The sequence below is a fragment of the Enoplosus armatus genome, chromosome 14 (assembly GCF_043641665.1).
Source record: "Enoplosus armatus isolate fEnoArm2 chromosome 14, fEnoArm2.hap1, whole genome shotgun sequence".
Classification (NCBI taxonomy): domain Eukaryota; kingdom Metazoa; phylum Chordata; class Actinopteri; order Centrarchiformes; family Enoplosidae; genus Enoplosus; species Enoplosus armatus.
Genome location: NC_092193.1, coordinates 11,938,952 through 11,951,838, shown reverse-complemented (window position 1 = coordinate 11,951,838; position 12,887 = coordinate 11,938,952). Strand labels below are relative to the sequence as shown.

General features: G+C 42.2%; 1 protein-coding gene across 1 annotated transcript in view; it reads left to right on the top strand.

Annotated features, from left to right (window-relative positions):
- kmt2cb (lysine (K)-specific methyltransferase 2Cb) overlaps positions 1-12,887 on the top strand; it is a 62,038-nt gene that overhangs the window by 25,723 nt on the left and 23,428 nt on the right. The window contains exons 13-27 of the mRNA XM_070918329.1: positions 151-231; positions 477-1,204; positions 2,681-2,803; positions 4,183-4,299; positions 4,647-4,751; positions 5,747-5,851; positions 5,967-6,148; positions 7,061-7,225; positions 8,187-8,293; positions 8,437-8,508; positions 8,643-8,855; positions 9,710-9,829; positions 10,121-10,246; positions 10,350-10,480; positions 11,669-11,861. Coding sequence (XP_070774430.1) covers positions 151-231; positions 477-1,204; positions 2,681-2,803; positions 4,183-4,299; positions 4,647-4,751; positions 5,747-5,851; positions 5,967-6,148; positions 7,061-7,225; positions 8,187-8,293; positions 8,437-8,508; positions 8,643-8,855; positions 9,710-9,829; positions 10,121-10,246; positions 10,350-10,480; positions 11,669-11,861 — 2,568 coding nt within the window. The remainder of the gene's footprint in view (positions 1-150; positions 232-476; positions 1,205-2,680; positions 2,804-4,182; positions 4,300-4,646; positions 4,752-5,746; positions 5,852-5,966; positions 6,149-7,060; positions 7,226-8,186; positions 8,294-8,436; positions 8,509-8,642; positions 8,856-9,709; positions 9,830-10,120; positions 10,247-10,349; positions 10,481-11,668; positions 11,862-12,887) is intronic.

The window sequence follows — 12,887 nt, the reverse complement described above, 5'->3', positions numbered from 1 at the left end:
TAGCCCAACATTTCCCTGTGGCCCACTTTCTTTATTCCCTTACCATTTTGTGTTCAAAATCTCTCCAGACTCCTAGTTCTCTCTATTAATGAATAAATAACCTTTTTTATTGTATATAATCTCTTTGATAATGAATCTTCTCACTTTTAGATGTCTCAGTGGGCGCAGACATTGTCGAGAGGCAGGTTACTGAACCTTCTGTCAACAAAATCCTAACAGAATTCAAACCAGGTTTGTACACACAGCCTCTTTATTTGGTACTTAATCTACATTGTGGAACCTTGTATTGATTTGCAACAGTGATTGTCGTTGTAAAGTTTGTATTAGTTGTTATGCTCACATTTTATCTACATTTATCTACAACATTTCTTTTGTAAAAAACATTAGCGTAACATTGTATTGGTTTCCACTTCTATGTTTTTTTCATCTGTTAATGATGGGCACGATGTAAAGACTATGTGTATTTCCTCCTACAGAAACAAAACCAGCAGCACGAGCCGAGCTTACATCTACAGAGAGTCCTGCGTCTTCAGCGACTCCCAGCCAGGAGTCTGAGTCTTTTCCAGACCAGCTCTCTATGGAGACACTACAGACACAGGATACCACATTACAAATCAAACCAGCAAAGACAGAGGCCTGCCCTGAGCAGGGCATAGCCAACCCCAGCACAAAGGATTTTAAGGCCATCATCTCAACCACCAAAGAACCAAGTACTGCATCAGTACCTTTCACGGACCAACCAATGGAGGTCTCACTACCCCAGCCTTTGAGTATGGATGTAGTCAGGTCTTCTTTCCTGGAAACTGCTCCAAAAGAACTTAACAAGGAGAGGAGTGAGGGTGTTTTTCACAGGAACCTCTCAGAGACTGTTAAGCCATCAGCCTCTAGTACATCAGAGGAGATGTACACTACACCGGAGAGCAAGCCTACTCTGTCACTTTCCAGCCTGTCTTCAGAGGAGAACCCACTTAAGACATCTGTGGAAAGGTTGGCAGAAATGGTTTCCTCTCCTTCCCACTCCTCCCCTCTGGCCCGAGGGACATCTCCCAGAGAACCAGCCCAGACCCAGATCCTACCTTCACTGGGTGACCACAGCAGTGTAATACCCACCACCACACTTATACCACTCACCCCTAAGATTGGAATGGGAAAGCCAGCCATCACCAAGAGGAAGTTTTCTCCTGGGAGGCCACGAGTGAAACAGGTAGGGACGTGGATATCATGTCACAGAAGGCCGCTAGTTTGTTTTTGGTTCATTATCTGGTACGTTCTTATTCGCCTTATTCACTGTCCCCCCAGCCCAAGTAATATACCCCCGGAGTGTAGGCTAATAATTGGTTCTCATACCTTGTGTACTCCTAAATGACTTGTGTGTAAGTGTCCTGTGGGCTCTGCTATATGAAGGTGGATTAGGGTTTTTTGGTGGCACTGGGTTGATTGAAGCAGCTTATACGGCTCAATATATGTTTTTCAGTTATGTTTTTAATTTTTTTCCTCAGTCAAGTTATACCTTGCAGTACACTATGCAGGCATAGCAGAAGGACGGCATGGCGAAAGATGCTTTTTCTCAACTCCCTGTGCCCTCTTCACATGTTTGTGCACCACATGACTAGTTAGTCACAGTGTTCATGCAGAAGTTAGTTCAAGTATTAATTATTTCCAGTAGGAATTGTATTTTTTTATGGTTAAAACACCTTTTACTGAGAGTCCTCACCATATTCCACCTCAGTTGCATTTTCATCAGTCACTCTGTTCACCTCATGTCCACATTGCAAACATGCACCATCTTATTGTCCCATAGAGTCACAAATTACAGTGATCATTACCATGTCTCAGTTATCTCCATATTAGCTGCAGTGGGTCACTAGTGACTGTGAAACAAACTTCTAATCTCCTAATATTAGTGTCCCACTGTCATTAAAACAAATGAATTATAATAGAGACGCTGAATGTAGACTCTCTCGACGAATAATAATGGGAATTGAATCACACCCATGGCTATAATATATTATGAATGATGCTGGTGAGGGTAGATTAATTTAGTTTGCAAAATGTGTTTTTTTTTTCCCTCAGATATATCCCATCTCTTAAATAAACATTATATAGCTAATTTATAACTAATTTGTTACACAAAGCCTGGGGACACCTTGCTTCTCTTTAGTCCAGCATGCTTTTGTCTGATGCGCTCATGTGCTGCCATGCTCACGCAATTCCCCTTGTTTTGTCAACATGCCAAACATACACGGTTGTCATGGCGAGAGGTTGCAGGGCCTCTTTCCTGCTGTATGGTGCCATGATGCCCTGGCAAATTATGCTGTGTGAAATGCAACTAACACAAATTGTGCTCTCCAGTTTTGCCTTTACAAAGAGTCCATTAGAAACATAAGTCTTAAACTCATATGCATGAAAAACCTTAAGGATTGGCTTTAACAAAGAACATAAACTATTAACTTATCCTGTTCATATTTTGGCACTTCAGATGCTTTCTAATACTGTATATTCTGCATAGATGGATGTGTATTGAGTAGTTCCCAAATGGCTACATTAGAAGCTCACTACATCTCTCTAACATCTTTCTTTGTATGTTTTGTTTCTTCGCTAGCTTTGTTTTTAAGTTGCTGCATTTTGTCGCCCTCCTCCCTCTCTCTCTCACTCTCTCACCCGCCCCCCCTTACCTTAGGGTGCATGGAGCCCCCATAGCAGTGTGAGCTCCCCCTTGTCCTGGTCGCCAGACCAGCCAGAGGGGTGGGACGTCCCAAAGACCAGGCAGTCCTCTGGCAGCCCCGGCTGGAGCATCAGAGTGGTAAATACTGTGGCTCACCAGAGACGGCAGGGCAGCAGCTGCCCTCTGTTAGCCCTCTGTTTACCCTAGTGACGCACACTCCCCGAGTGTTCCTGAAAGTCACTGTGTAGCCTACGCTGACAGTTACCACCACCTTACAGTGAGAAGAGGAGATTCATAGACCAATGGCTAAGCTAATGACTTTATGAAGTAGAACAGAAAGATGTGGCTGTATTGACAGTAGGTTTGCTGGCTTTGCAGTTGAATTGAGAGATCAAGGGTACAAGGGGTTTAATGAAACATTCACAGTCTACACAAATATGTGGGTAATAATTTTTAACTAATGAATGAATGTATCCTGTTTTCTATTTGTCAGACATGCTTTGCTGTGCTCTCTTCTTTTCTGTCTTATTCAGACCTGTGTAAAGTATTTATTTATTTATTTTTATTTTAACTCAGTGAAGAGCCTGTGGCAGTTGGTTGCCGTGGTGACAGTCATTACTCTTAGCAAAGATGGGTGAGGGTTAATTTGTATGCTGTGGCAGAGGTCCAGTCCAGGTTAAATGCCATTGTACAGTCTGTCAGGAGGCACAGTGGATGGGGACCTTGGTCTGGGATCAGTGTCAAATGTGGGGTAAATGGGAAGGGATTTTGGGCAGGTGCTGGAAGGTTCAGTTAGACTTAGGTTTGACAGTCATGATTAGGCAGAGGCCTCCTGTCGGAAATGTGCCAAAGGCACAGTGGAACTCGCATTTCTAGAACAACAGCTCAGAGGCCTTTTCTCAACTCTCTCACTTGCTGGCTGTCTGGCAGAAAGTGTACCTCTTAAATTGCAGAACTTTCCATTAACTATCAAAATGTCAAGAATCAGGTTGATTGATTTTTTTTTTTCTTCTTGTTGAGCATTTTCATGATGTCCAAATGTTAGATTTCTAAAAAAGTTAAGATGTCTGTAATTTTTACCCCTTTTTAAAATGAACAAATCTTTTCAAAGCCATATCAATGTCAACATATTTACTTAATAAACATATTAAGTAAATCACAGATCATGAAGGCTGTACATGCAGTAGCAGCTTGCCTTCACCCAAACAACACAGCAGAACGACATTACCTTTCTAAAACTGGATGAACAATGCTCTTCCTCTTGTGCAGTCTGTGCAATCAAGAATATATACAGACCTAAAAGCTGAAAGTGGGAGTGGTGAAAGGTTCCCCACAGCAAACCTTTAACTCTTTTTGTTCATTGAGCAAACTATGACTTGAACAACCAAACAAGTGGCGCTTGTTTCTGCCCATTTCACTAAGATGGGGAGTGATCATTGTCCCTGTGTTGCCCCACTATGTGTCCATTTCCACCCCATAGGTCTGGACATTTTATGATTCTTGTCTTGCCTCCACAGGGTCGAGGCTCAGGCTTCCCTGGTAGGAGGAGGCCCAGAGGGGCAGGTCTGTCAGGTAGACCTGGACGTGGCAGGGCCAGGGGCAAGAATGGAGCGAGTCCCAGCATCAACCCTGGGGTATGTGCTGTCAGCTGGATGACATCTCGACATCTTTGGCAAATATTGCACTATATGCAAAGCAGTGTTTGTTTTCTCTCCAGCTGAAGACACTGCTGATGTATTGTAAGCAGAATTAGTGTTGCAATGAGTAAACTGTTTGCTAGTTTCATTTTATGCACATTTTGTGAGGGCCAGTTCCTCAAAACCTCCAAATAATGACTCAGCAGTTATGAAAGTAATAGCTGATAGAAACTATTCCTCAACAGTATGTGTATCCTAATTAATTATATTGGATGATGATGATGATGATGATGATGATGATATTGCTTATGTCATCACACTGTTTTTTTTTCTCTGATATGCAGGTCACCACAATAGAAACACCATACCCAGTCAAGGAGGAGGAGGAGAATGCCATGCATAACACAGTGGTCATATTTTCCAGCAATGACAGTTTCACGCTAAAACAGGTGTTTGTTTGTTTAATTCTTAAGAGTTTTGCAGATATCTTTCATTTTGAGTCGTCATCCATGAATTTCTCCTTTCACTTGGATGGCCTGAAATTAAATCTGTGCTTAAAGACCTCTCCCACTGGAGATCATTAATTCCTGTGGAGATACTGCCAACTGCCTGCAGGAAATGCAGTCGATTATATAACTCAGGATCGTGTTGAAATTGTTTTGTTTCATACTTTCTGCCTTCAAAGCAATCTTCCTGTACCAAGTTTTATTCTGTAAACAAGCGAGTGACTGATGGCCACTGTTAAATTTTCATCAAGGTTTTAGAGATGGCAGTAACTACGAAGTTAACAGTGTGAGGCAATAATTTGGAGCTTGAAATCCAGTATTGTTAGATAATAACTATTCATATAAAGTGACTGAGCCATTAAACAATACAGCTGATGAGCTGCTTATCAAGGCACCAACCCCTGAATGGCTCAAGTGAAACCGGTCAGTGCTCAAAAGACTGTTCTGTCTAGAGTGTAAAGCAGGTGCTGAAAAGGGCTCACTCAATCATCCTGGTTAAATTAAGTCTTAAAAGGCCATTTTTCCCAATGTTTTCCCTTTTACCTTGCATTTCAATGTGCTTTTATGCATAGCTATATTTGAGGGTAGAGGGCAACTGCACTGCTCTTATTGACTGAGCATTTTCTTTCCTTCAGTATTCAGGATATGCAACAACATACAATATATAATGACTTCTACTTACAGTGCCAGTGGCATTGAAGGAATATGCAGAACATATTGATATCCATGTGATTGGGTGGTGACAAGCAAACTGAACTAAAAGTTCAGCAGCGGTCAGATTTATTCTTCCTGATGAACTGAAACTGATACCAGCTGACTAGTTTCTTTGTTTTGTTTTTCATCATAAAAAGATACAATTATATGAACTGGGAAAATAGGAATAACAAATATGGGACTCTGCAAAATGGGGTAACTCATTATGTCTTCTTTCCTTTTAGGACATGTGTGTGGTGTGTGGGAGTTTTGGCCTTGGTGCAGAGGGCCGTCTTTTGGCCTGTGCTCAGTGTGGCCAGTGCTACCATCCATTCTGTGTTGGCATAAAGGTACATCTACTATTGAGTTTGCACAATGCACATACAGTATACTTATGTACATAGCAGAATTACCATCCTATCATACACAGACCTACATATAAATGTCTCATCGTTACTTTCACAGATCACCAAGGTGGTGCTGAGTAAAGGCTGGCGTTGTCTGGAGTGTACAGTGTGTGAGGCTTGTGGCCAGGCCACAGATCCTGGCCGCTTGCTGCTGTGTGATGACTGTGACATTAGCTATCACACCTACTGCCTGGACCCTCCACTGCAGAACGTGCCCAAGGACAGCTGGAAGTGCAAATGGTGAGTAACTTTATCATCATCTCACCCAAATTTGCTTAAAGCTGGGGAAGGCAGTTTTCATCACTGGGCAAAAAATACATAATAAGCTTTCAGTCTATTGTAATTCAAGTTGTCTGAGAGGAAAATAGACGTCTGCACCTCCTCATGGCTCTGTTTTCAGGCTTCAGAAAATCTAGCCTGTAACAGGACATTTTAGCCAATCACGGGTCGTTTCAGAGAGAGGACGTTCGTATTGGCTGTTAACCCTACCCCTACAAATGCAGATGCGTGTACGCAGCCATTCAGAAGGAGATGGTCTGATACAGTGGCGGAAAATACAGCAGGAATAGTTGGCATGGCAATTGAAGGTAACTTCATAGCTATGTAAAAAGCAACTGGTTGACCCAACGGACTCCTGGGCTGGCTCGCTGGCAGTTGTTTGTAGTCAAGATCAAGGTTGTGCGCGTATGAAGCATGTGGACGTGTCCGTGCTTGTCTGGTGGGCAGGGTGTAGAACAGAGAGGGGAGAGCTGTATTTTCAAATTCTGGCGTTCTATTTGCCTTTTCCAGAAAACTGCCTACCCCAGCTTTGAGTGTACTAAAATCATGAAACAACTGTACACATTGAAAACTCTGTTTGTTGTTATGATAAACAACTCAGGCAATTTACCATGTTCCACCTCTTTCAGATCAATAAATGTCTAGCTTTCTTACCCATCTCAGTTTGAAAATCAAAGGCATGAAACTATATATGATAAATACTTTCATGGAGAGGACGAATTAAGATTCCTCTAAAAGGTACAAATGAACAGGAAATCATTTCATATTTGCAGCATGTGGACATTGAGGTGTGAAGGCAGGACATTTGTACCACAGTTATCCTCTTTGAAGTAACCTGGGTAGAATGACCTTTGTCCTCCCTGTCTCCTGCAGGTGTGTGTCCTGTACCCAGTGTGGCGCCACCACCCCAGGCCTAAGGTGTGAGTGGCAGAATAATTACACCCAGTGTGCCCCCTGTGCCAGCCTTGCAACATGCCCCATCTGCCTGGTGGACTACAGTGAAGGCACCACCATTCTGCAGTGCCGCCAATGTGACAGGTGTGTAGTGTTTCTACAAAAGCTGTCAGCTCAGGAGAACTGGCCTCTACTCATTTTTTAATGCACTATGTTTTTGGGTTGTCTGTACGTCCGTCTGTCCGTCCTATTCTCGTGAACAGGGAATTTCTTCAAATTTGGCACAAACGTCCATGTGGACACAAGGATGAACTGATTAGAATTTGGTGGTCAAAGGTCAAGTTCACTGTGACCTAAAAAAAATTTATGTGGTAATTATGACAAAATTTCACACAGATGTTTAATGGGATATAATGATGAAGTAATGACATTTTGTACCCAAAAGGTCAAAGGTCAACTTCACTGTGGCCTCATAATGGAAAAATACCTGGAATATACCTTTTTTTGGCCATTATACAACACCATAACTCAGCAACAGAAGGGGAGATTGTGACCATATTTCACAGTTGGATGGACACTGAGTAGGTGACACTTTGACTTGAAGGTCATTGTGACCTCAAAATAGGTTTTTAAGCCATAATTTAAGAATGAATTGGGTGATTCCAGATTTCACACACATGTTGACTGGGACGACACAACAAGTAAGCAAAAACTAGCACAGTACGGGCTTTCTTCCATCTTGTCCATTCTGCCTTTCACTTCTTGCCTCAATCTAAATTTCGAGCATCATCAGAATCACATGACTGCAAACAACGTATTGGAGCGCTCATAGTGCAACTAAAAATGCCAGGAGAAAACAAAAGCACCACATTTTGTGTAGCTATACTCTATAAGAATCCATCTTTACATGCCAATACATCTATGATAATCGATAATCAGTTCAACAATGTGTATTCATTGGATACACATCCTGGATTATATGAGTCTGGACAGACATGGATGAAACTGCAACTTGACTGGTTGGTGGAGGCACACAACAGCAGGGCAGAAATTCTAGTTCAACATAATTGGCTCTTATCTAATATCTCTTCTCTTCTATTCACAGATGGTTCCATGCATCTTGTCAGGGTCTCCATACAGAGGAAGATGTAGAAAAAGCTGCAGACAGTAGCTTCGACTGCACAATGTGTCGAGCTTTCAAGACCACTAAAGGTGGGAGCACAGTGATTCCTCTAAGTGTGTTTTTTGTGCATGTGTGTGTCTGCTGTGGAGTGAATAGACTTAACTATGACATTTGATCCTCCTGCTTCTGATCTTTGTTTTTAATGGCTTTTGTGTGTCCTGTGCTGCTGCAGTTATGACCAAGGCCAGAGACGCCATTGAGCCTGTAGTTATGACGCAGATTGTCACAAAGGCCAAAGAAATGGGTAAATTCACAGTTTACAGATTAAAAATTCTTTTTACAAGATTGTGATTTGACTTTAGTGTATACTTCAGTATATGCTCATTCTTGCCATGAATGATCAATGAATGACCACATTTTTTTCGTGGTCTTTTTTAGATCTGTCTCGGACCTACACCCAGGATGGTGTTTGTTTGACAGAGTCGGGTCTCTGCCAGCTCCAGAGCTTGTCTGCTACAGCGTCACGGCGCAGGAAACCCAAGCCGAAGCTGAAGCTGAAGATCATTAACCAGAACAGTGTGGCAGTGCTTCAGGCTCCTGTAGACCCCCTCTCAGAGCTCTCTCGTGATGAAGACATAGAGGACAACAGAGGTACTTGTCTTCTCACACAAGCTTCTTCTTTCATCTCGGACTGTTTATTAGAGGCCTTCAGAACAATAGTGACTTTGACTATCAATGTTGGCTTTTTTTTTTGCGTGGATTTTTTTTCTCCCAGTTCAGCTTTTAATGTTTTTCAACATTAAACAGCTACGCAGTTCAAACTTAAAACTACTAAAACATTAACAGAATGTAGCCTGCATTACAGGTCCCCTACAATATTTTGTGTGTTGTTATTGTTGTGTTTAATATCTGTGGGGATTGAAGTCTGTGTTATAGTAGGAACCTCACCTCCTCAACATACAAAATACTGATGAGTAAAGAATGTGAATTTGAATCTCACTGCAGTACGCTTGCTGACATATTCTATCAGAGTGCATATTATTAGTTGAACCTGCTGGTTGCTACTTATTTTGCGGTGCATTACAAATACTATCATGAAACATTTAATGTTTTTCAAGCTCCACAGTGTGTTTCAATAAATAAATATGAATGCTTCATATAATCAATACCGATCAATTAAAAAAGAGTGCCATGATCAGCCCTGGAGATTATCGGCACAAGATGCCCCTAATTAGTAGAGAGAGAATTTTGATATGGATAAATAAAGGACAAACTCACTTTATTATTAAGTCAGAGTTGAAAAAATTGCAAAGCAAAGAAAAGGTCTCGGTGGAAATTAAGGTCTGCAGTAATGGAACTGGTGAACTTGATTTCAATCAGGCTAATGTCGTGCTACTGAGTGGAGTTCAGATAGAATTGACCCTAGTGCTGTGTTGAGGGGCCTGGCCGGGGTGTTCTCTGCCGCAGGGCTGTCGCTCATCATCAATGCTCTCTCCCTCTTGCAGAGGCGGAGCTCCTAGATTGTGAGGTGAAGTCTGACTCCAGCCTGGAGCGAGAGCCAGCAGAAGACGACTCAAAGGGGGCCGACGGCGGCAAGAAGAGGAAGAGGAAACCGTACCGGCCGGGTAGGGCACCTGATTGAAGGAGACAGCTCCTCTGAAGCGTAAAATGGTGCAGTACATGCCCGACGCTGTCGCTGTAGCAAAGCACTGCCATCTCAGGGCCTTTGATGTACAGAGGGCTCTATCTAGTGTTTCTGAGCCTTCATGCTGAACGCACTAGACAATTAATAGAACCACACGCTCGAACTAAATACATTTCCAATCATATTGCCTCCTTGATTCTAATGAAAATTATATTTTTTGAGAGTATATGTATTCATTTATTGCTAATAAGTTAATCATTCTCCTTTCAAGGGATTGGTGGGTTCATGGTTCGCCAGAGGAGCCGTCCAGGTCAAGGTCCAGGCAAGGCCAAACGAGCCCTCTGCAGAAAGGATTCCTCTGGCTCCGTGTCAGAGAATCCCTTTGGAAAAGAGGAGGGTCCGTACACCAATAATATATACACATATCTGTATTACAATAGATTATCCCTGGATCTGTCAATTTATGTGTTTATGTGATGTAATTCTTTTCTTTGTAGTAGGATGGACAGAGGCTCTGCCTGATACCCCTGTGGATGAGACGCCCACTGGACCAGAAGTCCCAGAAAAAATAAAGAAACGCTACCGAAAGAAGAAAACAAAACTGGAGGAAGCTTTTCCCACCTACCTGCAGGTCTGTCACCTTTGATAGCACACTCTTACTGTTTGACAGGAACAGTAAACTAATACTTTGTATAAACAGAATGGGCATATAACATGACATTTTAATATCTGTGTATAACCTCCATGAATCCATATTGTGTATTGTGTATTATAACTCTGTGATCAGTGTCTTTAAAAAAGATGATTTGATTAAGAATTCTATCTCAATTTTGTAAAAGAATATCTACAAATAACTAACTTTAATAATAATCAACAATTACTTTCACTCAGTCCATTTTGCTAACACAGGTGCCATATCTTAAACATTGCATATTCTAAAAGGCACATTCGTTACAAGAAAAAAATATTGCATTAGTTAGTTAAAACTGCACTTTCATCAGTTGATTGCAGATCTTTTTTGGTTTATTGTTATGCAAGCCTCCCATTCATATGCACAGATTGTCTGGTCTTGTCATGCCATATCTTCATAAAATGCGTTTTATCTCACCCTTGGGAAGGTTGGGAATCCAAAGTACATTGCCTGGAAACCACTTACAGAACTTTGGTGCACGGTGCCCCTTCTGTTAGCTTTTTTTGAAAGCTAAACAGCCTAAAGGAACTCGCTGTGGAGGATACTCGTCTCTTATCAGGCTCTTTAAATGGCTTCTGTCTGGGTTGTGAATTGACATACAAAAGCTTAACTGGAGATGACTTTGAGGCTCTGTGTCTCTAGCCAGTATCCCAGTGTCACCTTTTGTTGGCCAAAACATAGATATGTGATGTGCATTAAGCCACTGGCAGCTGTCAGTGCTGCTCTTTATCCCACCATAGTAGGGGGGTGTTCAGTCTAAGCTAAAGGTCCAACACGGTGAAGCACATTTCATTAATTTTTTAAACGGCAACACGTTGGGCTTTTAATGTCTCGGTGCAGCAGGGAGCTGCAGTTGCATGTCGCTGAGGATAGTAAATGACTTGTGGGTATAAGTGGTTGGGGGAGGTAGGTGCTGACAAGAGTGAGGTCAGTTACAACATGACTCTTAGTTTCAGAGCTCTGTTTCTCTTCGGCCAGTTCTCATGGGCCTTCAATGTGTGCTGAATAATCCCTATGTGACACGGTGATGTATTTCCCAAGAAGGATGTCAAGAAAGGTAAGCTGACAGTTCCTGAAGAAAAGTGTCAACACAGAGATTTGACCAGTGCTTTGTGTTGTCATGTTCAGGAGGCATTCTTTGGAAAGGACCTACTGGACAAAAGCAAGCAGAGCAGGCATCAGGGGGTCGAATCGGGTTTACTGGAAGAAGGGCAGGGCCGAGTGGAGAGGAAGCAGCCCACCACCAGCTTCCTGGACCCTTCATCAGACCCCCTGCTCAGCGCCTCAATGACATCCCTTCCCACCAGGCCGGCAGCAGCACGTACGTATACACATTACTTCAGTTCACCAGGACAAGGGATGTAATCATTCATTGATTCAAAGCGCGGTGTGTTGGACTAAATATTAGATAAGACCAAAAAACTGAGAATGCCTTAAATTAGTGTGCTGCAGAGGAATCAATGCAGGTATTGGAAAAGCCTGACACAACAGGGGTATCCTTTATTCTTACTTCTAAAGGATATTTCTTACTGGCACCTAACAATGTTCTGTTATTCCATACATTTCTCTCCCTTGTCTATGCAAGTGTCCTCATCCAGTGAGAGTATTAACCCTTTTCAATACATGTTCAAACCGCATTTCACTCATTCATACAAGACAAAGTCAAAGTGTCAAAGGTTAATCTCTGGCCATTAGCGTTCAGACTCATTTGTGCAACTGCGGCACCATTCAATTTACTGCTACACTAAGGAATTACACAGACTTTCACTCCATAAGTATCAAAGTTTCTGTTCTCTCTGCAAGCTTGCTCTATCTTGCCTGCCCACTCACTCTGTGTCTTGCTCTCAATTTTACATGAAATGGAACGTTCCCCTTTTCCTGACTAGAATGACTGGTTGTGCAGTCAGAAAACAATGTGCCATGTGCCTGAAACAGTATAGTAACAGTGGCTTGTCAGAGCCGATTCCAAATGGAAAAGGTATACTGTGTTTCAAGCTGTCCACAGATCAAATTAGAACATGATCGTTACCTTTATAATATTCTTAGTGCAACTCCCTCCTCAACAAGAAGCTTCAGCCACACTACTTGTCACTGTTTTCACATCAACTGATAGAGATTCCACATCCTATCTGCCATCATCATTGGCGCTGCGTACTATGCAGCACACAAACACGGCCAAATGGAGCACAGCCACCACCATCAAACTGTTTGTCAACACAGCTCATTAACATCTATGCACAGTCAAAATCTACTACTGAAACCAATGTGTACTTAATTTAACCAGCAGAAAACAATTACAATGAACTACAAGACTGAACATTGCTTTCCTTGACGCAACCAGTGGCTA